This window comes from Heterocephalus glaber, unplaced genomic scaffold (genome assembly GCF_053883595.1).
Source record: "Heterocephalus glaber isolate CG9 unplaced genomic scaffold, H.glaber_assembly_v1.0 deba00001687, whole genome shotgun sequence".
Lineage (NCBI taxonomy): Eukaryota > Metazoa > Chordata > Mammalia > Rodentia > Bathyergidae > Heterocephalus > Heterocephalus glaber.
This window is the reverse complement of record NW_028258412.1, coordinates 20,538,437-20,564,733: the sequence shown is the minus strand read 5'-3', so window position 1 is coordinate 20,564,733 and position 26,297 is coordinate 20,538,437. Positions and strand designations below refer to the sequence as shown.

At 54.9% G+C, this 26,297-nt stretch overlaps 2 protein-coding genes and 1 pseudogene across 36 annotated transcripts in view; 2 read left to right on the top strand and 1 right to left on the bottom strand.

Annotated features, from left to right (window-relative positions):
* Cux2 (cut like homeobox 2) overlaps positions 1-5,145 on the top strand; it is a 236,897-nt gene extending 231,752 nt beyond the window's left edge. For 22 of the 23 annotated variants that reach the window (XM_087198186.1, XM_087198184.1, XM_021257477.2 and 19 more), the window contains 3 exons: positions 294-482; positions 1,658-1,931; positions 2,206-5,145. In XM_087198186.1, the coding sequence (XP_087054312.1) occupies positions 294-482; positions 1,658-1,931; positions 2,206-3,007 (1,265 nt within the window). In that variant the 3' untranslated portion in view covers positions 3,008-5,145. The remainder of the gene's footprint in view (positions 1-293; positions 483-1,657; positions 1,932-2,205) is intronic. The other variant, XM_087198176.1, reaches the window with a different exon arrangement.
* Positions 5,146-10,215: 5,070 nt separating this feature from the next.
* On the bottom strand, positions 10,216-17,513 carry Pheta1 (PH domain containing endocytic trafficking adaptor 1). Of its 13 annotated transcripts, none has more exons than XR_001183365.3 (6): positions 16,488-17,508; positions 16,094-16,174; positions 15,589-15,698; positions 11,907-13,979; positions 10,603-10,649; positions 10,216-10,400 (listed from the first exon to the last, which is right to left on the bottom strand). XR_001183365.3 is itself a non-coding variant. In XM_004843796.4 (6 exons), coding segments are annotated over exons 4-6 (672 nt in total). In that variant the 5' UTR covers positions 13,882-13,979; positions 15,589-15,698; positions 16,094-16,174; positions 16,488-17,513; the 3' UTR covers positions 10,216-10,398. The 13 variants fall into 13 exon arrangements, 12 of the variants coding, with proteins under 12 accessions (XP_004843853.2, XP_087054320.1, XP_087054319.1 ...); XM_004843796.4 differs by having other exon boundaries at positions 13,259-13,979; positions 16,488-17,513; XM_087198194.1 differs by having other exon boundaries at positions 13,259-13,853; positions 16,488-16,580.
* LOC147822026 (uncharacterized) lies at positions 17,127-18,673 on the top strand (annotated as a pseudogene).
* The last annotated feature ends 7,624 nt before the right edge of the window (positions 18,674-26,297 follow it).

Below are 26,297 nucleotides of genomic sequence, written 5' to 3'. Positions count from 1 at the left end.
TGCCTCACAAGCGCAAGGTCCTGAGTTGGATTCCCTGTACCAAAAAAAATTTTTTTAAAGAAACTAAAAGCATTTTTGTCAGTTGCTGTCTATCCTACCCCCAAATCGCTTTTTCGAGAAGGCCCTCATCAGGTTCCCATTGGGTGCGGGACCCCCACATCCCTGGCTGTCCCTTCTGAGTTAGTGGAGCATCTCAGCTCAGTTCTGCATCTCTGGCCTGTCCCTTGTCCCACTGGGGAGCGGTTTCTCTGCCCAGCCTGGGGTAACAGGCTGCTCCCTGTCCCCATCCCTAGGGCAGCGGCTGTTTGGAGAGAGCATCCTGGGCCTGACACAAGGCTCCGTGTCTGACCTGCTTTCTCGGCCCAAACCCTGGCACAAGCTGAGCCTGAAGGGGAGGGAGCCCTTTGTCCGCATGCAGCTGTGGCTCAGCGACCCCCATAATGTGGAGAAGCTGAGGGACATGAAGAAGCTGGAGAAGAAAGGTAAGAGCTGGACAGGAAAGGGCCCAGTGCTGGACTCTGGGCTGGCCTCAGTTTCCCCTTGAGTCTAGATAAACCCAGTCTCGGCCTGGTACGAGACCACATGAACTAGCAATCCCAAAGAACAATGCAACTGAGCACAATTAAAGTAGGTGCATCTGCCACAAAAGTCCAATGTCCCATCTCTTCGTATCTTTTCATACACCATGGCTGCTCCACAGACTTTCAGGGGAATTGAACCCAGGGCCTTTGCACTGAGCTACATTCCCAGCCTTTTTAAAAATTTTTCATTTTGAGACAAGGTCTTAGTCACTAATTGCCCAGGCTGGGTTTGAACTTTTGATCTTCCTGCCTCAGCCTCCCAGAATGCTGGGATTTCAGGCATGTGCCACCACACCAGGCTGTTGCTCCATGGTCTCTTGCCACCTTCATCTTCATACTTCACCAAACACTCAGTGCTTCCCTCCTCTGCCTCAACTGCATTATACAGTCACCCTCTGCAGATTACCCACCCTCTACCCAACATAGAAAGGAAGCACTGACCAGCAAATAGGAAAGGAAGCAACCAGAGCTCCATAGTCCCTCCAAGGGTACCCCCTGAAAACCTCCCCCTTAAAGTTTCCTCACCTGCCAATAGTGCCTAGTCAGCAACCAAGTCTTTAACACACTGGGCTTTATCGGGGTATGGTAGTACATGCCCAGAATCTCAGCAGTGAGGGGTCTGAGGTCAGTGAATCATGAGTTCGAGGCCAGCATGTGCTATATAGCAAGACCCTGCCTCAAAAATCCCCCATGGGCTTTAGGGGGACAATCCAGATCCAACCCATAGCAGTGCTTTTTTTGCCCCAAATTTTGATAATTTGGGTTCACTTAATGCCCATCTCCCCTCTTCCTACCAAAGACTGCTGTGAAACCCAGGGGCTCCTCTGACAGTTGAGAGGATGACATAGACCACCCTTGGTTTGAGCGTTTCCTATAGGCGAGGCACCCTGCCAAGCCCTCAGCACAGGTTGGCACTCAGAGCCAGGAGCAGAGCTGCAGGTGGAGGGGCTGGGAGAATGTGGGCAACGAGTGAGGGTTGGCATGGCCACGGGAGCACCCGCTCGGGCTCCTGCTATGCCCAGGGAGCTGGTGCTGGTGCCAACAGCCCCTCCCGGCCTTGCTCCCTCCCCACACAGCCTACCTGAAGCGCCGCTATGGCCTGATCAGCACGGGCTCCGACAGTGAGTCCCCGGCTGCGCGCTCTGAGTGCCCCAGCCCCAGCCTGCAGCCGCAGGACCTGAGCCTCCTACAGATCAAGAAGCCCCGAGTGGTGCTAGCGCCTGAGGAGAAGGAGGCGCTGCGGAAGGCCTACCAGCTGGAGCCCTACCCCTCACAACAGACCATTGAGCTGCTGTCCTTCCAGCTCAACCTCAAGACCAACACGGTCATCAACTGGTTCCACAACTACAGGTGGGCACAGGGCACCCGTGGGCAGGCGGACTGGTGGGCACCTCCAAGACCCCACCCCACCCAGGGCCCCCAGGGCCCCTAAGTCCATTTCATAGGCTTGAACTAAGAGGTTGAAGGACCAACACATTTGTATGAACTGCTCTGCACATAGCCCAGGTTAGGGAGTCATCTGGGGCAGGGGTACAGTCAGTGCCACCCAAGAGTACTGAGTCCAGGCTCCCAGGGTCCGTGGGGTCCCCCTCCAGCCCTAGGCTCACCACCATCTTTGCCCCAGGTCCCGGATGCGCCGGGAGATGTTGGTGGAGGGAACCCAGGATGAGCCAGACCTCGACCCCAGTGGGGGTCCTGGTGTCCTGCCGCCAGGCCACTCCCACCCGGACCCCACCCCACAGAGCCCAGACTCGGAGGCTGAGGATCAGAAGCCCACTGTGAAGGAGCTGGAGCCACAGGAGGGCTGTGAAGATGGTGGCACAGCCCTGGCTGCCCCGGACAGGGTCCACGTGCAGATCAAGCAGGAACAGACTGAGGAGGATGCGGAGGAGGAAGTGGCCGGCCAGCCCCAGGACTTAGGGGAGCTGGACAAAGGCCAAGGGCCTCCCAAAGAGGAGCATCCTGGCCTCCCGAGTAGTGAAGAGCTCCCAGAGGCCGCCACAGGGCCCCTCCTTCCAGGGGGGCCCACCCCAGACTGCGCCTCACTTCACCCCGCCCAGGAGAATGAGGCCAGGGAGCGGCTGCACTCGGACCCTCTAAGTTTTAAGTCGGCCTCAGAGTCCTCACGCTGCAGCCTGGAGGTGACTCTGAACTCACCCTCTGCAGCATCCTCACCTGGTCTCCTGATGTCTGTGTCACCTGTCCCCTCTTCCTCGGCTCCCATCTCCCCATCCCTGCCCGGCGCCCCCCCTGCCAAAGTGCCGAGTGCCAGCCCCCCTGCTGACACGGCCGGGGCCTTGCACCCCAGCGCCAAGGTGAACCCCAATCTGCAGCGGCGGCATGAGAAGATGGCCAACCTGAACAGCATCATCTACCGACTGGAGAGGGCTGCCAACCGGGAGGAGGCCCTGGAGTGGGAGTTCTGAGGGTGGGGTGAGGGGCCAGGGCACACCCATGACCACCACCCTCCGCCACCCACTCTCCTGGACAGAATGCCCCGTCCGAATGTGGACAGCAATGTTATGCCGTTTACGTTTTTTGTTGTAACCCTAGTGCTATGAAGCTGTGAGTGCGCAGGTGAGGCAGATGCATCACCCCTTCCTTCGGCAGCCCCTGCCCAGGGGCCCAGGAATCCTGCCCTCCTCCCCACCTGTGCCCCTCCGCAGGAGGCAGGAGCAAAATGGCACCACATTTTCACCCCAAAACTCCAAACTCTTTTAGAGAAATAAAGAAATATTTATAGACCTCTTTTAGATATTTTAATAAAGGATCCTTTGGAATTTATTCCCAGCTAATGCTGTTTTGATATTACAGAGTTATGAAATCAGGATGCTGTCACAACTGTTGCAAAGTATACACTGAAGTTGTGTCGTTTTTTTGTTGTTTTTTTTTGCCACTAGATGAGATTAAAAGAAGATAATTGTTCAAAGCCATCATAAAACACTGTAAGACTGACCAAATTTAGATACCCTTCGAACCACGGTTTTTCCCCACACCCGTCTGTGAGACACAGTGCATTGCTACTGCCCTTCTAGAAACCGTGCCGAAAGGAGAAAAGTCCAAAAGACTCTAAATAAAACCTCGATGCTGTTGAGGATGTGTTCCATTCTGGTGGTCTGTCTGCAACCTTGAGAACCCAGACTGCCCTGTGCTGTGGTCACTGTTGCAGAGATGCGGCCCAGCCGTCCCATAGGAGATGCAACACAGTGCAACGCGAACTGCTCACACTCCCCGAGTCAGAAAGCTGTGGGCACAGGGGTCAGACATCCACCTTGTCCATCTGCAGACAAGACCTAGGACAGCCGAGTGTGGGGGCCAATGTCAGAGTCACGCCGGGGCCAGAGTGACCCCATTTCCCAACCTGAGTCATGGCCACCCCAGGAAGCTTCCCCACTGGGATGAGCACAGGCATTCCAGAGATGACTGCAGCTGCCATCTTCCCTCCTACGTTTGGAGAAAGTGACAGTGTTGGTCACCCCACAAGCACTGAAGCTCAGCAACCAGCGCCAAAAAGTAGACTCATCAAACCAGAAAACCCCAACTCCTCTTTTTGCCATCTTTGTCTTAAGTTTGACCTTGGTGGTATCGCCGGAAGGTGTCGTCTGCAGCTCCCAAGTCTACATGAAAGTCTGGACTGTCCCCATGTCCACGCTCACCTTCCTTTCCAACACATGGGCTTCTGGGAGCAGAGACTCAACTCCCCAATCTGAGGACCGCCTCCTCCAGCATCTTCGTCAGAGCTTCTAGGGAGAGAGGGCACCATATTGGTTGTTGGACCGCTCTAGTTTTTACTTCTTTTTTCAAATTCTGTGGGAAGGGTGAATTGGGTGGCACCCCAGAAGGAAAATGAAAAGGTGACCATAATGTGTCAGGGGGAGAGGGACAGAGTGAGATGGATGCCATAAACATTTGGAACCACACAGGCAAAACCCCGTGACCAGCAAGGGACTGTTCCAGAAATCTCAACTCTCATGCACCCAGCCAGGCTGCAGTCTCCACACCAAACAGTCAACATCCAACATGCCCTGAAGGAGGACCTCCTTTTCCATACACCCAGGCTATGCATTGAAGAGTTTTCCACTGTAGACATTTTTATCCAGATGAAGGTATTTTTATATTGTGACAATAGGAAACAGTGACCAATTTTCAGAGTAGCCCAGTCTGGAACAAATGAAACATCTCCTTTTAGCTACTAGCACCCTGTTGCAATTAGACACCCATGGGGGAAACACACCACTTTGTACTCTTGAAACCAACACAAGTGTTCAAATCCAGGCTTCCATGCAAACTGCGATTCTTCGAGAACTCACTTAGGCTTTAGTGTGACGGGATTTGATCAAGCACTTAGTCTAGTCTTTTGAACACAGAAATCCTGTTATACTTAAAGCTGGTGGACCCGTGAACACCTTTGTCTGGTTCACGTCCTGCAACGGTTAAATAAATAAATAAATAAATAAATCCACAAAACTGTTTCTATGAAAGATTGATGAACTTTGTTTAAAATTTTAAAAAAAAAGGAACCCATTCTGTAAACGAGTCGCTAAATATAGAATTGTATAATAATTCTGGGTGTCCGGCTTCTTTGTTCTGGAGATGGGATTGCAAACTGGGGGTCGCATCTGGCCTTCAGAGGTGTTCCACAAAGCGGTATTTTTAGAAACTACTTTTTGGCATACAGCTGTGATCCAAGCTACTCGGGAGGCCAGGGTTGGAACATCGGTCACCCTGGGAAACTTAGCAAGATTATGTCTCAAAAAAAAAAAAAAAAAAAGTACAGGCTTCTCTTTAAAGCCCTAAAACCTAGCCACACATCAGGTCACATTCAAATGTGACAGTAGCCAGCTGAGGAATGGCCTCTCGTAGACGGGGCACAAGCCATCACTTGCTCACGTGGGCCACCTGCTTGGCCCTGTGCCATCCAGTTGGCAACTATTCTTTGGGCTCCAGCTGGTTTATAAATTGTGGAGCGTGGGAGCATTGCAGCCTGGCCTCCTGACGGGAAAATACCGAGTGACTTCCACCACCAACACAGCTTCCCCCTCCCCAAGCGTGTAACTTGGGCCTCAGCTTCGTCGATCATAAACAGGTTGTCGTGGCAGCCAGCTCAGAGCGACCTTCTGAGGACTGATGCTTGGAGCATGTGGAGCGTAAGAGCCAGTGCAGAGTGTGCAACACACACAGCTGACCTGCGTGCCCAAGACCCCCACCTCCGCTCCTTGTCACCCTGAGTGGCCTGGGGCCTTTCAATCCTATGTGGGTGACCAATAATGCCCAGAGAGCCTGAAGGGCCATTGAACATTACTCACTCGTGAGCCAAAGCCACATGGTGTCCCAAGACAAACACCCCTCTTGCCTGAAAACCTTCCACTTGCCTCGTCTTTCCACATGTCTGTGCTGTGGGAATTAAGCGATCATCTCATCTCACCTAGGAAACTATGGCTCTCAGGCCAGCAGGAAAGGCCTTGGGATGCCTGAACACCTAAGGCAGGGCCCAGGGCCAGGGGAGTTGGGGGTGAGGGCCAGGCCCAAGCACCCCTGCAGCTCCAGTGCCATCCCCAGCCATACCTGGAGGCTAGGAAGTCCTCCCTCACTAACCGTGTGTAAAGATCCAAAGTGGCTGTAAAATCTGAATTCCAAAGGGACCCTTCCTTTGGAGCCTCAGTTCTCAGCTCTTCAGAAACCAGGCAGGGGCACGGCACATGCCTGTGGTCCCAGCTACTACTCAGGTTGAGGCAGGGGGATCACCTGAGCCCACCCTAAGCAACATAAGGAAGGAAAGAGTGGTGGGATTTGGGACGTGAAAGCCTCCTGAGAGCCTGAGGAGTCCCATCGGCTCTGGGGACTGAGGCTCCATGCTACATCACCAGCTCTGGCGTGGACATTGTGTCATTGCCCTAGAGTGAAAATTGCAGGTGAAACAGAGAAATGTGAATTGTGGACTGGGGAAGGGGAGGTGCAGGTGAGATGGTCCCGGGCGTTCCACAAGGAGGTAGGTTTGAGTGGAGGCAGAGGAGAGCTGCAGCCAAGTCAGTGTTTATTTCGTACCTGGGGTGTATTCCTCAATTTGATGGGATCAGATGATGGGAATACAAAGGCCTGGAAGGTTGGGAGGGGGAGAGAACCGGCAAGCACTGTAACCAGGTTCTGGGGTGCTGGGGTCTCCTCCTGGAGGTGGTTTCTAGGTTCTTACTGCCTTGGATAAAACAAGCACAAAAGGTAGTCGCAAGGTTTTACGTTTCTTAAAGGTAGGAAAAGAAACATGCTCTGCAAAGCGAATTTGGGCCAAGTAAGAGTAGGAGAAAAGATACACTGCGGCTTGAGAGAAGACTCCTGTGAGAGAGAACACAGTACCCCCAGGTCAATGGCAATGGTCTTTTGTATCTCCCACATGCTCAGCCAGAGGTCAGGTCTAGGCCAATAGAAAACTCGTTCCAGTTCTCGCGAGAAGAATTGGAACACCCACTCTCCGGCTCCCGGTGCACAGGGCTTTAGGAACTGTTCTGCGCATGTGTCCTGGAACTTTGTAAGGAACAGATCACGCCCACCAGGTTGCCTCTTCCTAACCTTCTGCTTCAGCAGAGGGACCACAGCGAGGAAGGAGAGGTAAGGAGAGCAGAGCGGGAGGCTGGCATATGGGCGGGAGTGTAGGAGGGAGGGAGATAAGCCCTGCGGAAGCCCCTCAGGGCACGTGGGAAGCAGGCCTTTCTCCTGAGAGCCTTGGGGAGCCTTGGGAGGTGTGAGGCAGCGGTTTGCTATGGTCAGAGTTGCACTTTTAGGCAGAAGTTTGCATCTAGGGAGGCGGCAGGCTGGAAGACAGTGGTTTGGCTGCCCCATAGGCCTCCGTGCCCAAGCTTCCTACAATGCCCCTCTTGTGTCCTGGTTTGTTTGGTTGTTGTTTGTGGTCCTGGGGGATTGAACCCAGAGCGCTGTACCACTGAGCTACGTGGTTTTGTTTTTTGTTGTTGTTGTTGTTTTGGGGGGTTGCTTTGTGTTGGGTTTTGTTGTTGTTTTTTTGAGACAAGTTCTCACTAAGTTGCCCAGGCAGGACTTGAACTTCAGTTGTCCTGCCTTAGCCTCCCAAGAGCTGGGATTACAGGTGCGAACCTTGTCTCCTAGTTTGGCTCCTCCTGTTCAGCCTCTCATCCCTGGTGAATGAACAAAACCAAACCTTACTTGGGTGTCTAAGACCACTGGAGCAAAACTATTCTAAAGGTCTAGCCCCCATGGCCAAGACACCGAGTTTCCGCTGCTGTGGAAACTGGGCTGCTCTCACCAGTACTCTGACGCTGAAGCCACCCCTAGGCAGGGAACTGCACAAGACAGCAACTGAGTTACCTTGGACCAGGTGCTCTGTACACCAGGTAACAGTTTCCCCTTCATGGCCTGTGACCTGTCCCTGTCCACATCCTGACACTGATTTGAACTCAGCCACCAGGGAATTCTAGGGCTTTGAATGACACCATTTCCTTACCTGTAAAATGGCCCTGAGTGTAACCTGTTGGCATAGGTTGTCTTATTACTGCATAACAAATGATGCCAAGGAAAGGAAAGGGCTGGGGATATAGCTCAGTATGAAGGGCCTGGGTTCAAACCCCAATACTCCCCCCACCCCAAATATTTCCCAGACCCTGCCCCAGAATTCCTGGAGCCAGGGCCAGGAATCTGCATTTGCCATGCCCTAGGCAAACCAGATTCAGGCCCTGGCAAAACAGGAGAATGAGAATAGAGGTCAGAACAAACACAGTGGGTATCTCCTCTTAGCCAGGAACTGTTGGGTTGAAAGAAATCACAGCCAAGTGATAGATGTGCATGGCTTATGAGGAGGATCAGACATCTCCTCGGACCCATGCAGTTCTTTCTCCCGCCTGGTGTCATGGCCTTTAGGGTTAGGGTTAGGGTTAGGCTACGGCTACTCACTGGCCAAGCCGTCTGTTCAGTGCCCACAGATGCCTTAGCTCAGAACTCTTAGCACCCTGATTGGCTCGGCTCAAGTCTTGGAACCAGCTCTTGTTCACATGGCTGCAGTCAGGGAGGAGCTGTGGGAGCTGAGGGAGGGGCAGGGCTGAAGCCAGGCACAGTGCCACATACCTGTAATCCCAGCTACATGAGAGGCTGAGGCAATTTAGGGGGGGCCCTGTCTCAAAAAAGAGAAAAGGAGGTGATCATAGGGCTGTTGGTGCCAACCTTGAGTGCACTGAGCAACTCCCCTGGCCCCATCTTTTTTAAATTTATTTTTGTTTGGGGGGGGGGGGTTTGTGGTACTGAGGATCGAACTCCGGACCTTGCGCTTGCGAAGCAGGTGACGGAACCACTAAGCTAAATCCCCAGCCCTATTTTTGCTTTTTTGGAGACAGAGTCTATTTAGTTTAGGTTGGTCTTGAACTATGAAGCCCGAGCAGATCTCCAACTTGTGGCAATCCTCCTGCCTCAGCCTCCTGAGTGCTGGGACTACTGGTATGCACCACCATGCCCAGCCCAACCCCCTTAACCATTCCAAACAGTGCTGTGGTGCTGAATGTAGACTGCCACCACCATGTCCAGATGGCTCCTCACCTGTAACCCTAACTCCATTCCCATGAAGGACCTTCTCCCTGTGTGCTTCTCACCCTCCTGCTGTGTGTGTATGTCAGACTGTTGGGCACCTCACTGCGGAGAACCACACAGGATTGGTTCGGAAGCACACCCATGTGTGGCCTGCGTCAGCCTTTCCTTCCCCTCTAAGGCTGCATGTGTCCCCTGTGTGTAGGGACCCCACCGTGTGTACCCATTCCCGCCCAGTGATCACTTGCGTTGCTTTTGCTTCGTGGCTGTCGTGAACAGCACTGCTGTGAACATGAGTGTGTGGGTCACCCTGGGACCTGGCTGCATTGTCTGGCTCTAGTTTGAACTGTGTGAAGACCGACAGCCCGGTCTCCACAGTGGCTGCCCCTTTGCGCTGTGTCTCTCCACATCTTTGCCAACACCACTTACTCTCCTGCTGCCACAGCAGCCACCCTAAGGGCTGTGAGGTGATGACTGTTTTTTCTTGTTTCTGTTTGTCCAGTAGGGCAGCTAAACCCCCAGCCCTTTTTTTATTTTTTATTTTGAGACAAGGTCTCACTAAGTTGCTAAGTTGCCCAGGCTGGCCTCAAACTTGGAATCCTCCTGCCTCAGCCTTCCAGAGTGCCGGGGTCTTAGGTGTCCACGGCCCAGCTGAATTTATCTTTGCCCATTTTAAAATCAGGTTCCTTTGTGGTTGTTTTTTAGAGTTCCCTAGATTTTCTACGTTCCAGTCCCTTACATGATTGCCAGTGATTTGCAGGTATTTTCTCAAGCACCCACCAGCTTAAAAGCCTTCATCAAAAAACGCAAAAATCTACAGCTGAGTTTAAAGTTGTGTCGATTTCGCCCCCTTCGACGCCGAGAGTGTAGAAAGTGTGGGAGAAGGTTTACACCTCCACAGAATGTGCAGTCGGGGAGGTAAGGTGTAGGGGTGGCGGGGGGGAGCAGTTGGCACCAGATCTCACCGGAGAGCAGGGCAGAGCCCCACACAGGAGCACAAGCTGCAGGGCCACATAGCGACGTGGTGTGGTCAGTAGGTGTTCACTCTGGAGAAGAGGAAGCCTCTTAGTAACGAAAATGTCCTGCACACAGCTTCAAACAGGGACATTTATTACACCAAATAACAGGACGTAGGATAGGTTCCCAGATCCTCTCCGCAGCGGTTCAAGGCCATTTTCAAGTGTGTGCCAAGCTCAGGTGTGGCACTGTCTTTAGCGGTGGCCTACTCCACAACTCCAGGATGGCTGCCATAGTGCCATGAATCACGGGCAGAACCTCCTGCCAGGGAACAATAAAGAGCTCTTTATTAGAGTCCCTCTTTTTTCTTGTAATAGAGTGACTTTTTTTTTTTTTGGTACCAGGGATCGAACTCGGGTCCTTCCGCTTGCGAGGCAGGCGGCAGAACCACTTAGCTAAATCCCAGGCCCAAAGAGCTCTTTATTGAGTCTCTTTTTAAAGGCAAGAAGACCCTTCTACTCACATCTTATACGACAAAGTAGTCCTTGGCAGCTAAAGTTTAGCCAGTGCCTGTAAGTCAAACATCAGCAACATCACCAAACGGGACTGATCATTTAGGGTGGATGGATGTTGGCAGGCAGTCGTAACCTCTAACCTGAGGGTCTCACCCCCTGGCCTAAGTGGCTTCTCAGAATATTCCTCAGACCACACAGTGTCCCCTGAACACCCCTGCCCTGGGCCAGGAGGTAATGGGCACAGGTTGGCAGTGGATGTCCAGCACTAGTGGACTCAGGGCAAACACTGGCAGGCGAGGGCACTCCTGTGACCCTCTGTCTCGGAGCTGCCTCTCTCCTAGTGTCTCCCCACTCTGTGTCCCATGCCCTGCAGCTGCTGTGGTCACCAACACCACAGGCAGAACCGACTCAGCCTGTTTAGGGAGCCACTTCCCCAGCACTGGTCAGCTGCAGTCCCACGAAACAGGAAGAATTACTCAGCATGTAAGTGGCCCGATTCCCTCAGCTGAGTTTTCTTTTCTTTCTTTCTTTCTTTTTTTTTTTTTTTGAGACATTCTTGATGTATAGCCCAGGCTGGCCTCAAACTTGCTGCGATCTTCCTGCCTCAGCCTCCTGTGTCAGGATTACAGGTGTGGCTCACAGTTGACTTTCAAATCTTCTCTCCACGCTCCATCCTCCCCCAGCTCCTGAAGACTGCTCTCCACAGGATTCCAGAAATTTACTCCCACTCTGCTACTTTCTAGCTGTGTGGCCTGGGAAAATGGCATGATCTCTCTAAGCCTCAGTTTCCTCATCTAGAAAATGGGGCCTGTATCTGCCCTGAGGTTATAAGAACGTGTCTGGCCTGGGATCAGCCACCAGGGACCACACACACAGTCACTTCCCTTGGAGGGTCTGCTCTAGGCTGTCACCAAATTAGTGGGCCTCCCAGACTGCTGGGATTACAGGCATGTGCCACCATGCCCAGCTTGCAGGGATATTGATGGAGGCCGACATGAGACAATCAGCCATTGCTTGATAAACTTGTTTATTTTAGCCCTTGCATTCCCCTCCCTGGCTGCCATCTCTCCCACACCCAACAGCAGAGGCAGGGCTACCCTGTCATCTTCGAGTCAGGAAGGGAACGTTCCCGCCTCTACCCCCGGAGATGAGGCCACAGTACCTTTAATCTGTAAACCTGCACCAGACTGGGCTCAACGTGTCACTTCAAACCACTCCCGAGCTCGGCCTGCCCAGGCCCTCCCACACACCAGAGCCCTTGGACAAGAGCTGCACACCCACACCACGGGAGGAGAGGGACTGGGGAGCGTACCAGACCCAGCAGCTCTGCCAGGGAGAAAGCAGGGCCTGCTGGGGAGAAGATCCAACTGGGGGCCTGGCCCTGCAGGGCTGCTGTGTCCTGTCCTGTCCCACTGGAACACGACAGGAACAAAAGCAGTGAAAACACACAGCTTTGTTGCCAGGGGAAAGAAGAACACCCTACATATTTAAAACTAAAATTCTCAGCCAAGCTCCAGCCCACTGAGCCAGCAGGGAGCTGGGGAGGCCTTGACTGCAGACAGAAACCCCTGGTCTTCCAAAAACAGAAGGAAGGGGCCAGGGCTGAGTGTGTTATCACCATGGGCAAAGTCAAGGTGGGGGTGGAGGTGTCCCCTGGGGTCCCCATTTGGGGCACTGAGAACTGTAAACATGACCCAGGGGAGGCTGGAGTGTCCCACCACCCTGGGAATCTTCCTGGTTGAAGAGCTGTCAGGCACTGTGGTGAGTGAGAGGATAACCTAGGCTGGACAGGGAGCCCAGTCTCCCCAGAGACAACTGGGGCATGACAAGGGTGACTGGCAGGAGCTGGAGTGGGGTTCCGGAGCCCAACACAGCTCTGCAGCCACCTTCTCTTTGTGCCTGGAGCAGCACCTGGGCCCCTCCTGAGCGGTGAACCTGTACAAAGTCAGCTTGGGCCACGCAGCTCCTGGGAGCCCCGCCCCAGGCTAGGACAGATGACAGAGAGCCCCAGAGGGCCGCCAGCCTGGGCAAAGTCCTTCCTTGGCTGTTCCAGCCCAGGGACCCCAGGCACCAGGGAGCTAGCTGGTCACACTCACTGCCTCTGGGCTACTGTCCCCACCAACCACCTCCTTCCAAAAGTGGAAGGTGGGTGGGCCAGCCTGGTGCAGGTGCAGGAGCAAAAGGGCAGGCCTGGTAAGGTCCCTGGCCCCACCCTATCCCCATCCACAGCCAGGGCCTGGCAGGAGTGGCTGGGCCTGAGCCACAGGCTCCAGTCAGGCTGGTTCTGGCCTGTGGCCAGCAGGAGGCCTTGTAGGGTACCAAGCCCAGGCCTGGGGCTTGGCCCATCAGGATCCTTAGGTGCCTCCAGGCCCGGATTCTCTGTGGAGTCAGACACAATGGTCTCCTCATGGATGGGTCTTTGGAGTCACAAGGTCCTAAAGTTCCCCTTGGGGACTGGCATCTCCCCAGAGCTTGAATCCCCTGAAACCAGGCCACTCAGGGCCCTTGGGGCTGCCTTGACCGCCATTCCCTAGACTAGGGGTTTGGGGCCAGGCAAGGGGGGCTGGGGCTTGAGTCCCCCGGGGAACAAGACTGTGGTGACTTCAGGGCTGGGTCTGGCCCCCGAGCCACTGACCCCTGAGCGCGCGGACCTCCTGCCCATACCACTCATGCAGCTGTGCAAAGGGTGCCGAGTCCGGGGGTCTGTCGGGCGTCGAGGCCCTGCGTCGGCGGGGTGGCAGCGGGGGACAGCGGGGGCCGGCCGCAGGGGGCTCCGCGCTCCACACAGCAGAGCAGCAGCCATTCTCCTTGGGCCGCCGGGGTGGGACCGTGACCTCGCCATCGACGCCCGTGCCACGCATGGCCGCCAGCTGCTGCTCCAGCTCTCGCACCACCAGGCGCAGGTAGTGGAAGCTGGCGCGGGACAGCGCCTTCACCCAGCCCTCCAGTGCCGCCTGGCTCTCGGCCGCCAGCGCGTAGCAGCGCGCATGCGCCCCTGTGAAGCGCACAGCGAAGGCGAACTCCTCGGCCGCCTCCACCAGCTCCACGGTGCAGCCCTCCAGCACGATGACACCCAGCGGCTCGCGGCTGCCCGGGCCCTCGAAGTAGAAGAGCATGTTGCCGCGCAGCACGAACCAGCGGCGGTGCGAGGCCGTGTGCCGCCCGCCCTTCTTGTGCAGGAAGCCTGCGTGGTCCACCGGCGCATCGCATGTCGCGTAGAAGGCCAGGCTGCGCTCGTTCAGCTTCATGGTGCCCGGGCCTGTCCCCACCCCGGAACAGCGCGTCATTCACCAGACCTCGCCAGCTGCTCACAGCAGACTTTGGGGGTCGGGGGAGACGGAGGCTCAGATAAGAGGGGAGGCAGCCTGCAGAGCTCACACAGTTCCTAAGAAGCAAATAAAGGTGCTGAGCTGGGCAGGGGATTTAGCTCTGGTTTCGCCACTTGCTGCACAAGCGCAAGGACCCGAGTTCGATCCCCGGTACCAAAAGAAAAGGTGCTGGGCAGGGTGTTGGATGCCTGTAATCCCAGCACTCGGGAGGCTGAGGCAGGAGGATCACCAAGAGGTCAAGGCCAGCCTGGGATACACAGGTCCAGGCTGGCCTGAGCTACATAGTGAGACCCTGTCTCAAAAAATCAAACAAACAAACAAACAAAAAAGTACTCAATCTCGATTCTGCCTGGCCCAGGAGTAACTCTACAGGCCCCCTGCTGGTCTGAGTCTCCCAAATACCGTGCAGAGTTCCTGCTGCAGGCCAGATACTTAACATATACGAACACACAGCCTCAGATGCAAACTGAAGTGGGCAGGATCTAGACTTACTGCCATTGGGCAGATGGGGAAACAGGCACATTAATCATTCACCTGGGGTCACAGCACTCTGAGCAGAGGTAAAATTCAACCCCAAGCCTCATGATAGCCACTGTGATTCCTACCATCCCTAGGACAAGAGCCACAGAACAAGCTCTGGTTTCTTGGCTCAGGCCTGGTTTCTCTATCATAAAACAGGGATATGAAAAGAATCTACTCCACAGTTGCAGGAATTACCTCCATGCATCAGAGATGTCACGCCTATTGTGTGCCAGCACTGTCCTAGACACCACAGACACAGCGATAAGCCAGATGGCTGGGGTCCACCCTCCTGGTGCTGACGCACTAGTGCAGCTGGGAGGAGCACAGAATGGACAGACTCTGAAGGGCCATGTGGAGGAGCAGCATGAGGGAACAGTGTGTGCAAAGGCCCTGCAGCAGGAAGTATGCGGGGGGGGGGGGGCGGCAGTGGGGTCAAAGCAGAGTGCAGGAGATGGGGACAGGAGGAAGATGAGAGCAGCCATGAAGCAACTGTTTGGAAATAATCTGGATGAAGAGGCAGGCCCAGGCCTCAGCCCCACCTCCTAGGCAGAAAGCAGCAAGGAACGCTATGTCCCTGTCCAACAGAGAGGGCTGACTCCATGCATTTGGCCACAGTGGTGTCACCCACCTTCCTGGTCTGTCCCCAGGTGTTCCCTGGCCACTTAGAGGACCTGCATGTCACATTCCCTGCTTAGGACAGCAGCTACAGTTCCCCAGAGCTGAGGAGGTAAAGTCCCTGGGATGCAGTAGGTGCTCAATTCATGTTTACTCCCCTGGCTGGGTGGTGCCTTGCTTGGCCCTGGAGGAATGAGGTCAGGGTGGCAGCTCTCCTGGGAGAAAGACAGTGAGGCCCAGCCAGGCCAGCTGACCCAGGGTGGAGGGGTAATTGCCACTCTGTGCCACCACCTGGGCAGTCCAGGAAGGCAGCCTGGCAGTGGCGATGAGTTGTGGCTGAGATCTGCCTGTTCCAGCCTGGAAGCAGGGCTGAGGGCTGATACCCTGAAGGCTCAAGGTGCTTCCTTCCTTGAGCTGTGTGACTTCAAAAGAAAGCTGTCCCTCTCTGAGCCACAAATGACACCCACGTGGACCCTGACCCCATTTCTCCCAGGAACCTCCTGCGCCATCTGCCCGTCTCCCTCCTACCTTGCAGGTTCTACTCAGCTCTGGTTGTACTTGGTTCAAGGGGTGGCTCTGCAGTCTCCAGGCTGGGTGGCCCTGGGCAAGCTGACCTTTCCAGGCCTCTGATTGCACAGCTGTAGAATGGGATCATGACAGCACCTGGTCAAGGCACGTGACCCCTGCAGTGGCAACTGTGGACGTCCTCCTGGACTCCCCAAATGCTCCCTGTAGTGCAACCTGTCTCAGAAGATGGGCTTTGGTGTCCCTGTTATCCCCATATCCCATCACTAAGGCCAGGTGACTCCAGTGTCCCTTGCTGCCTCAGCTCCAGCCACCCCGGCCTCCACCTCTGCCATGCCTCAGATGGCCTGGCCCCATGCCCACCTCAGGGCCTTCTCCCCCCATAACGCCCCTGTGTGGCCAAGTCTTCATCTTTGCCTCAGTCCGACCACCATTCCCCAGAGAGGCAGCCCCCAACTGTGCACCAAGGAGCCACCTGCCACCCTCCTGTACACCAGCCCAAGATTACCAGTGTCATTTCCACCTGCTGCAGGAGGGCGGGCCTTCCCTCTGAACCCCAGTGACTGGCAGGTGGTAGGTAAACAAATACCTGTAGGAGGAATCAAGGAGTTACCTCTCAGCACCCACGTAATTACCCAAGAGTATGGCTGAGTAAACAGCCCCAAGGGGACTGATCTTGGGGTCTCCCCACCCCATTAAGACCAAGGAGGAGCAAGTTCCCTGGTGCCCAACATCCCTCCTTCCCCTGCTGCCCAGATGGGGCCAACATGGTTCAAGGTCCCCAGCCAGCGCCAGACCCAGCTCCCCTATGGCCCCTACCTCCTACTGGCAGGCAAGAATGGGGAGGGCAGGGAGTTCCAGAGCCCAGGCCCCAGCAGCCTGCATCGAGGGCTTGGTCCTACCTGCCTTATCTCCTGGTGCTGCTTTCCAGAGTTCAGAGTCCACTGCTGCTGCTGCTGCTGTCCTCACTGCCACAGCCACAGGCACAGGCACTGCTGCTGATCCAACAGCCTGTGACCATGCAGAGAGCCGGGCTGCCCCCCCACCCCAGCCTCACACCTGGAGCCAACTTCCTGCCTCAGTTGTCTAGCCCGGAAGACCCTGGACAAGTCACTTCACCTTCCCATGCCTCGGTTTCCCCATCTGTTAAACGAGCTGTGAAGAGGATTTTCAACGAGCTGAAATAAGGACATCCCACGGGTAAAGTAGGGGAAAGTCACTGAAAAATATTAATTGCTCTGAGGTGGGGTTTTTACAACTGCATCTACACAGGGAGAAATGTGGACATCCATTCCCCTTGGGAAGCTTGACTCAATTCATTCTAAAGAGTCGTTTTGCAAACTGCCAGATGGGTAGCAGCCAACCAGGAAAAGAGCTGCCAGAAAGGCAAATCTTTAGCCCAGGGCTGCAGGGGCACAGCTGGCCCCAGGTCGAGGGGAAACTGAGGCATAGCATTTTGCCACTCACTTCATGGAAGGAAGCCAAAACCACAAGTCCTGGGGAATGAGTGTAGCTGGCCCGAGTGTCCCCGAGCAGTGGGCATGGGAGAGGGCGGGGCGGGCACAGACAGGAAAACGTGCCGGTACGCCAAGAGCCGCCGTCCAGCAGGGACCCCCAAGGACGCCGGGACCGACCTCTGGGGCTCAAGGCAGTCCCTCGGCAGCAGCTGTAATGCGGTGTGGGCTGCCCCCTGTCCCTTTGTGCCTCGTGTGGGAACCTCTCGAGTTCCTGGAGGAGCGCCCCGCGCGCCCAAGGGGAGACCAAGGCAGAATGGGGCGCCAACTAGAGGGCCGTCCGGAGGGTTCCTTACAGCGCTGGGGGAGGGGGTGACTGGCCCGGGTCGCCCGGCAGCTGGGGAATGAAGGTTCCCAGCAGCGCGGCCTCCAGGCGACCGGAGGTCACCGCGCCCCTCGCTGGCCCGACCCCAGCCCGCGTCCCCGTTCCCCGCGTCCCCTCGCAGGTCCTCCTGCAGTCCCCCGCCTGGCCGGCCTTACCTCGCGGGCAGGCCTACGGTGGAGTCGGAACGGGAGGCGCGCGGCCGAGGCCCCAGCCGGCCATGGCCCACGACCCGCTCGGTAGCAGCGGTGGCGGCGGCGCTTTGTCTCCGGGGCGGCCGCGCTGGCGCAGCCGCGGGAGAGCGCGCCTGGGACTGAAGCAGGCGGGGCGGCCGGACAGTAAGCGACCCGCGGGCGCGCCCCTTCAACCCTCCCGACCGCCCGTGCAGGGCCCGCCCCCACGTGCCTCCCGCCCCCGGATTGGCCGGCTCCGACCCGGCACGCCCACTGTGAGCCCGCTCCTGAAACCACTCTTAAGGGGACCGCGGCTGGTTCAGGAATCCCCACGGACCTGTTCCAGAAAGCATGAGGATTTGAACCCGGATAACTCAATGCAGGATAACTCCAGGCTGCCGATTGACCTGGGAAAAGCACAGGGGCCCTAGGGGAGGCCGCAAGCTGAAGTCCTAGGTTTAGGGTCCAAACTTGCCTCTGTGGGGTTGCCAGATTTAGCCAATTTAACAATGGCCGGCTCCGTTTGAAAAATAACCCTAGATCCTGGAAATGTGTGATTTGTAGAAATAAAGCTGACTATAGGGCAGAAGTACAAGACCGCGCTAAATGTACATGATGCCTGGTAGTCCAACCTTGTATCCCTAAGAAGAGAGAGATTAGAAATGAGCAGAGTTCGAATCCACTAGGCTTACTGAATCCCACCTTAGGTCGCTTCACTTCTGAGGCTTCCTTTGTTTCCTGTGAAACAGAGACAAGCACAGCATATAAAGTGGACGTCAGCAGATCCTATCAGTAAGTAGAAATTGCTTCAGGCAGGGTTGTTTGATTTTTTAAATTGTTTGTATGTATGTATGTATTTATTTTTGGACACAGTCTTGCTGAATTGCCCAGGTTGAGCTCGAACTTGTGATCCTCCTGCCTCAGCCTCCTGACTTTGGGTGTGGACTTCCTAGCAGGGGAGGTCCCTACTGAGACTCCCACACCTTCTGCTCTACCCTGAAGCCTCCTACACACCTCCACCCTGCCGGCAGCAAGGAAAGCCCTCCCCTGTGCCAGAGCAGGGCCTGGAGCCTCTCACCCTCAGTCAGGGGGAAAGGAGCCAGGGACTCTGGGCTGTATAATCTTGGGGAAGTCCCTTCCGGCCCTGGGGTTCACTCTGCTCTGGGAGACCAGACAGTCTGGTTTTGTTGTTGTTTTACGGGAAATTGAACCCAGGGCTTTTGCACTGAGCTACATTCCCAGCTCTTTCCTCCTTTTTTATTTTGAGACAGGATCTCTGTGTTCAACCTTGTGATCTTCCTGCCTCAGCCTCCCAGAGTGTGCCACATGCCCTTTTGGTGTGTCCCCTGGAGGTTCACAGTTACTCAGGAAGAATCTGCGAGACCCACAGCAAGACCATTCAGAGTGGTCCCTGCCCCCTGGCCATGATGATTGGTTCATGTGACCCTGGCCAAGCCAATGGTACTGCCCTGCCTCGGTATGGGGCGGAGCCATAGCCTGCCCGAGGAAAGGTAAAGAGCCGCTGGGTCCCGAGGTACCTGCCGCCACCCCCTTACCTGGATTGGAAATCAAGGTGGCGTTGAACCCCCAGGGCTGTGAGTCTAGGTTCTCGGAGCTGCCCTGCCAGAGAGCCCAGGCAGAGATCAGCGCGAATGTGGCACTTTTGGAGGGGTCGGGTCCTTATTACTCATTTATTAAAACTGATGTGAAGGGCCGGGGATTTAGCTCAGTGGTTCTGCCGCCTGCCTCGAAAGCGCAAGGACCCGAGTTCAATCCCCGGTACCAAAACAACAACAACAACAAAAAACGGATGTGAAAATGCACATAACAAAAACCAACAGGTTAGGTGACGTTCAGTACATCCATAATGTTACCAACTACCAACTCACAGGCATGCTCCTATAATCCTGGCTGCTCAGGAGGCTGAAGCAGGAGGATCACAAGTTCGAGGCCAGCTTCAGCTCCATAACAAGACCCTGTCTTAAAATAAAAAAGTAAAAATAAAAAGGGTTGGGCATGTAGGTCAGTGGTAGAGAGCCCTGGGTTTAATGCCCAGTACTGCAATAAAAAATAAAGAAAGATGGGGCCAGGGATTTAGCTCAGTGGTTCTGCCGCCTGCTCCAAAAGCGCAAGGACCCGAGTTCGATCCCCGGTACCAAAAAAGAAGAGAGAGAGAGAGAGAGAGAAAAGAAAGAAATATCACCTCTATCCAGGTCCCAAACTTGGGAGTGATGGTTGAGGGGGTTGAGACAGGGCCTCACTACGTAGTTCAGGCAGGCCCTGAACTCACTATGTAGCTGAGGCTGGCCTGGAACTTGTAACAATCCTCCTGCCTCAGCCTCCCCAATCCTCAGGTGACAGGCGCACACCACCATGCTTCAAGTATTTCCAAGACACTTTTATCACCTCAAAAGGAGACTCTGTAGCCATGAGCAGTCCCTTCCAGTTCCCCCTTGTCTCCAGCCCCTTGGGGGGCGCCCCACGCTATTTTCTGTCTCTGGATTTGCCCTTTCTGAACATTTCTGGTGAGCGGAACCAGATATGCGGTCCCATGTGCCTGGCTTCTTCCACTCCCCTGTGTCCCCAGGACCCATCCATGCTGTCACCGGTATCAGGCGTCTGTCCTCTTCCTGGCTGAGCAGCAGGCCATTGTCCAGACAGACTATTCTGTTTGTCCGCCCCTCCACGCGTGCATGGACCTTGGGGTGTCCCCACCGTTGGGTTCCTGTGCCTCACTGGGCATCTTTGTGTCTGGGGATGCGGAGGTGAGGGGAAGGGGATAGTGACTCAGTGGACAGAAAGGGAACTTGGGAGCCGGAACTGGGCTGTGGTCACTGTCACCAACTCCTGATGGTTTTATGTCCAAACCGTGTCTGGAGTCTGCCACTTCTCCACCTCTGCTGCGCTTCCCACCCCAGGCCACTGTCATCTCCTGCTAGGTCAGTAGCAATAGCATTCTTTCCCGTTCCTTCTGCCACTCAGACACCCAGCCCCCAGACCTCTTCTCTGTGGAGCCTGAAGGATCCTCTCAGGACATCTGTGACATCAAGCGAGGGGAACACTCCTGCTCAGCCTTGATGTGCCTCCCCATTGCCTGTTCCAAGTCCAGGCTCTGGCCCTGAGCACCAAGGCCCTGCTTGCCCTGGGGTCTGGCCACCCTGGAGCCTCCCCTATGCCAGTTTCTCTGCCCACTCAGTGTGGGCCACCTGTCCCCCTGCCATTCCCAGGATGCACCGCGCTGCAGACCTGTGTGCATCTGTGAGCTTCTTGGATGATTTCTTCCTGCACCCTCCCTTCCCCAGCATCACCCTCACCAATGAACCCTTCACTGGGCCATCGCCTCTTCCAGTAAGGACAGGACCCCTACCCGTCCGCCACTCGTCTCCCCAATCAGTCATTCGGTCCATCAGTATCAGTGCGCACTACTTTGTCCTGACACTAGGGACACAGGCTAAGAAAACAGTCACGTGCATGGTCATAGCAGTATTATTCTCCAGGAATACAAAGTATTAAGAGGGAAGAGGTTTTGGTGCCAGACTGAGATTCAAATCCCAGCTCCAAATCTGGGCAGCTGTACAACCTGGAAGAGTCACTTCACTTCTGTGCCTCAGTTTCCTCATCCGGAAAATGGGGACAGGAAGGGTTGTTGGAAGGATTCAGGGAGCTTCAGAGCCCCTCCTACTTTGTCACTCCCTGCCTAGGGATTCCTTACCTGTGGCCTGTCTCCTGTTTTATCTGTGGCATTCACCGTTGTCTTCAGCCCCGAGAGATTCAAACCTCATCTGGTGACAGATATGAGGCCAGAGGGGACCTTCAGGTGACCTTTGGCTGGAGAGTCCAAGTATCCGCCTTCCCATGTGGCTGAGTCCAGTCCACAGACACTGGTGTCGGACTCAGTTTCTCGGCCTCTGGGCTTCTCTTTGCTCCGGTTCATTGTCAGGCACCGGAGGGTTTCCCGAAGCTCAGCTTATGCAGTCCCAGCTCTAAGCCCAGTGGAAGGAGATCGCCTCTTACTGGGCTGTCCTGCCCACGGCTGGAATCCAGTCTCACTGGTCTCGTGCCGTCACCTGTCACCTGCCCATCTATGAACCAGTCACTGGGGCAGGGGCAGAAGGATCCACCCCAGGGGCTGTGTGGAGTTGAGCCTGTCCAGAGAATCAGAACCAAGGAAAGTGGGGAGCCAGGACCCACATCCCCACTCATGGGATGTCACCTCACAGTGAATGGAGACCGGCTTGGGGACAAGAGAAGCAAACCCCCATTCCTGCCCTGAGCTTCTGCTTCTAAGAGCAGTGCCAAGTACTTCCCACCCTCTTCCTGCCTATGCCAGTGGCCCCTGCTGCCTCAGAAGTGAAGCGACACAGCCAGATATAGCCATGGCTGAGAGCTCTCCTTGCCCAACCCCAGCCCAGCCATGGGTCTGGAGGGGACTGGAGTCCAGATTTCTGAAGAAGCCAGGCGTGGTGGCACCAGCACTCAGGAAGCTGAGGCAGGAGGATCACTGAAAGTTCGAGGCCAGCCTGGGTGAGATCCTGTCTCAAAAGGAAAAAAAAAAACCCAGATTTCTGAAGGGAAGTTACTCAGAAGCCTGGGCTCTCAGATAATTCCTTCCATCCTGGTGATTAATGACCCCGAAACCCTTTCAGGTCCTGGAGAGGACACTGCAGCTTCCACCACCAGTTATGACTGCCCTTAAAGTCCCCCCTGCCCTGTCTGTAGCCTGCAGCCTCCCTTCTGGCTGCTTCTGGCCCTGATGGTGACTCTGAGCACTGTCACCTTCCCCTCCCTGCAGCCCCAGACCCTCCCGAGGCCCCCGTGGTGCCTGTGGGTGGCAGGGCTCAGTGGCCTTGAACTTGGCACCCAAGGCTGTGCAGCCAGTGCATTTGGGTCGCAGTGAGGCTCAGCCTGCGCTCTGGACTGGGATGGCCGAGATGAGGGCAACAGAGTGCACCATGCCACCCCCGCCCCACCACCAGCTCTTGTCCGCGGGTGTTTGGTGTGGGGGCACACACTGAGCATTTGCCCTGCCACCAAGCCACACCCCAGCCTCCCCTTTTTTATTGTTCATTTTCTAAAAATTGAGGGCCAGGTAGGGTTCAGTGGTAGAGCACTTGACTGGCGTGCACTAGGCCCCGGGTCCCATCCCTGGCACCTAAAAAAACAAAAGGTGCCAGCTCTAAATACAACTCAAAGTAGAAAAGATGGAGATGTGTTATGCACATGTGCTGAACCCCACGGCAAATGTGACCCTTCACCTTGCAGACACAGACTAAATGCAACTCAGTGGCATTCGGCGTGTCCACAGGGTTGTACAGCCTCACCTCTACAAGTTCTAAACATTTCACCACCCAGGACAGGAAACCCGGTGGATGCAGCAGAAGTTGCCCCCCGCTCTACTTCCCCCAGGCCCTGTAACCACTAATCTACTTTGTCTCTACAGCTTGCCCTGTTTTGTGTTGTACAAGTAGAGTGTTCTGCTTGTTGGCTTTTCTTAAGGTTCATGTGCAGCATATGGCAACTGTCATTCTTGTTTGTTTGTTTTGACACGGGCTCCCAACCTTTTTTATGGCTGAGTAATATTCCATTGTGTGATGATGCCATATTTATTGACAGCCATTGTTGTTCCTTTTGCCTGTTGGGAATACCCAGTGCTACAGTGAGGGTTCAGTACGCAGGAATGCCCCTGTCCACTTCACTTGGATCTATATTTAATTTTAATTTTTTTTTTTTTGCAGTACCAGGGATCAAACTCAGGACCTTGCACTTTCGAGGACAGCGCAGTACCACTGAGCTAAATCCCCGGCCCTTGGATCCATCCATATTTTAGCTGAGATTGATGTTTCTTTTAATGTAAATAGGGAGGGAAGCATTAAACTGTTTTGGTAATCCACTGTTCATTATACAAGAAATAACCAAGAGCTGAATATGATGCATACCTGTAATCCCGAACTAGAGAGGCCAAGACAGGAGTATTGGAAGTTCTGGAAGTTAAGGGCAGCCTGCACTACATGGTGAGACCTTGTCTCAAAAGGCGGGGTGGAAGATTCAGAGTAGAGAAAAGACATGACACATCAGATCTGTGCCTCGGAAATAGTTGATAATTATATAATAACTGACAACATTTATTGAGCACATAACTGTGTAATAGGGAGTCGTACATACATTATTTTATCTATTTTTCTGCAATTCTATGAAACAGGTTCATTGTCCCCATTTTACAGATGAGGATTTGTGAGCTGCATCCCCCTGCCCCTTAGAGACAGAGCCTTACTACGCTGCACGCAGGGCTCGAACCTGCCACCCTCCTCCCTCAGCCTCCCTGGGTGCTGGGGTCGCAGCAGATGAGGACTTGAGGCTCACTTGACCAAGGTGACCCAACACTAAAGGGAGAAGCCGGGCATTAAGCCAGGCCCTTGTCCTCGGCCTCGGTAGTCATTCAACGGTGGATTAGAGGCGTCCACCTCAGAGCCTGGAAGCTTAGCGAAGGCTTCGGGGAGCCGGCGGGGAGGGGGGGGCGAGCCCTCGGCCCTTGGAGCTCCAAGAAGCGGCTTCCGCCCGCACCGCCAGAGGCCACCAGGGGGCGCCAGAGCTCCGTGCAACCCGGTGCCGGCTGGACCAGCTGAGCGGCCGCCCAGGAAGCGCGTGGCCCGCGCTGATCCTGACGGGCGGGGACGACTGCAGGCCTGGGGTTGTTGGACTTCTGCGGAGCTATTAGGCCCTTTAATTACCGGGATTGGAAGTGAATAATTATCTGCGGGGCCTCAGGCCACTGAGTCACTTCCCCCAGAAGCCAGATTCTGAGGCTGGCGGAAGAGGGGGCGGCTGGCAGCTTCCCAGCCCGGCCCTGGGCTTGGAGGGGGGCGGTGCGCCGCTGCCAGGGACGGAGCTCTGCAGTCTGGGTGCAATCCCTGCTGGGCCGCTTACAGCTGTGTGACTTCAGCGGTCATTCCACCTCCCTGCGCCTCAGTTTCCTCCTCTGACAAAGGAGAAACAATATTGTCTTTTTCATACAATTGTCTCCTTTGTCCAATGGGCAAAGGAAATCATTAATCTGGAGAAAGGCCTCCAAACACTGCCCGGGACATCATGCCGTAATAATTAGTTGTTAGCCAGGAGTGGAGGTGCACCCCTGTAATCCCAGCACTGGGGAGGCTGAGGCAGGAGGATCACTGCAGTTCTAGGCCAGCGTGGGTACATAGTGAGACCTTGTTTGACAACCCCCCCCCCCATTAGTTGTTGGTTCTGACATTACTGTCGGAATTATTATCAGTGGGGCGTAGGAAGTGGAGGAGGCCTGGAGTCCAGCTAGGTGTGTGGCCTTGGACACACCACTGATCTGTGCCTCAGTCTCCCTGCCTGAGAAACGGAGAAGTGAATCGCCAGCCTTTCATTTGGGCTGGAATCAGACAATGCCTGTGACTGAGGCTCACTTCCATAAACACAGTTGGACTTCATTCTCTTCTAGGGCAAGGACTTGTGGCAATTTTACAGCCCAAGGAAGACACTGAGAGGACAGAAAGCAGAACCCAGACCACGGGAAGGGAAGGAAGCAGGAGTACATGGCATCCAGCACCTAAGCTCAGCAGATTAGACCCTGCGCCCAGGAATCTGGCTTGGGAGCTGTGACTGGCCAGGGAAAAAGAGGAAGAATCCGATTACATAATTCTCTTCTAGCCCAGGACAAACCTATGTTAGCTGAGGCCAAAGCCAGGCCACCCTTTCCTGAACCCTCCCAGGCCCCTCTGGACCTAATGAGTGGAGGGTGGCTTGGTCAGACATCCCAGAGCCTTTGTGAGCTCTGTATTTGCAAGCAGTCGCTGCATAACAAATTACTCCCACACTTAATGGCTTAAAACAAGTCAATCTTGGGTTTTTGTGGTACTAGGCACTGAACCCAGGGCATCTGCACTGAATCCCTCCCCAGCCCCCCCCCCCTTTTGCACCCAGGATCAAACTAGGGACCCTTGCGGTTGTGAGGTAGGCGGTGGAATCACTGAGCTAAGTCCCCAGCCCAAAATAAAAATATTTTTTTTAAAAGGGCTGGGGAGGGCCAGGGATTTAGCTCAGTGGTTCTGCTGCCTGCCTTGAAAGTCCAAGGTCCCAAGTTCAATCTCTGGCACCAAAAAAAAAAAAATTTTTTTATTTTGAGACAGGATCTCACAAAGTTGAAGAGTTATCCAGGGTGGGCCCAAACTTGCAATCCTCCTGCTTCAGCCTCCCAGAGTGTGGGGATTACAGCCTGCTCTACCATGCCCAGCCAGGGAACAGGTTGGTTCAGGCTGTGGTTTAAACTGTCTCAAGAAGTTGTTGTCCAAATAAAAGGGCTGGGGCTCTAGGGCCTACTTCCAAAATAGTGCATGTTGGGGCTGTTCCTTGCCAGCCAGTGGCAGGAGGCCTTGGTTCCTCATCTCATGGGCCTCTTCTCACAGCTGCTGGAGCCGGCTCATGACATGGTGGCCAGATCCTCTCCGAGTGGACGGGTTCCAGACAGAACAAGAAACCACAGTGCCTCTGATAACTTGGTCTCTGAAGTCACGTGGTATCATTTCTGTCCTATTGTATTTGTTGGGCACGAGTCATTAAGTCTTCCCAGGCTCCTGGCGAGGGGGTCAGGCTCTGCCTTTTCAAGGGAGGTGTGTGCAAGAACTCGGGGACTGTGTGTGTGGTACTGGGGATCAAAGCCAGGCCTTTATGCACGAGACA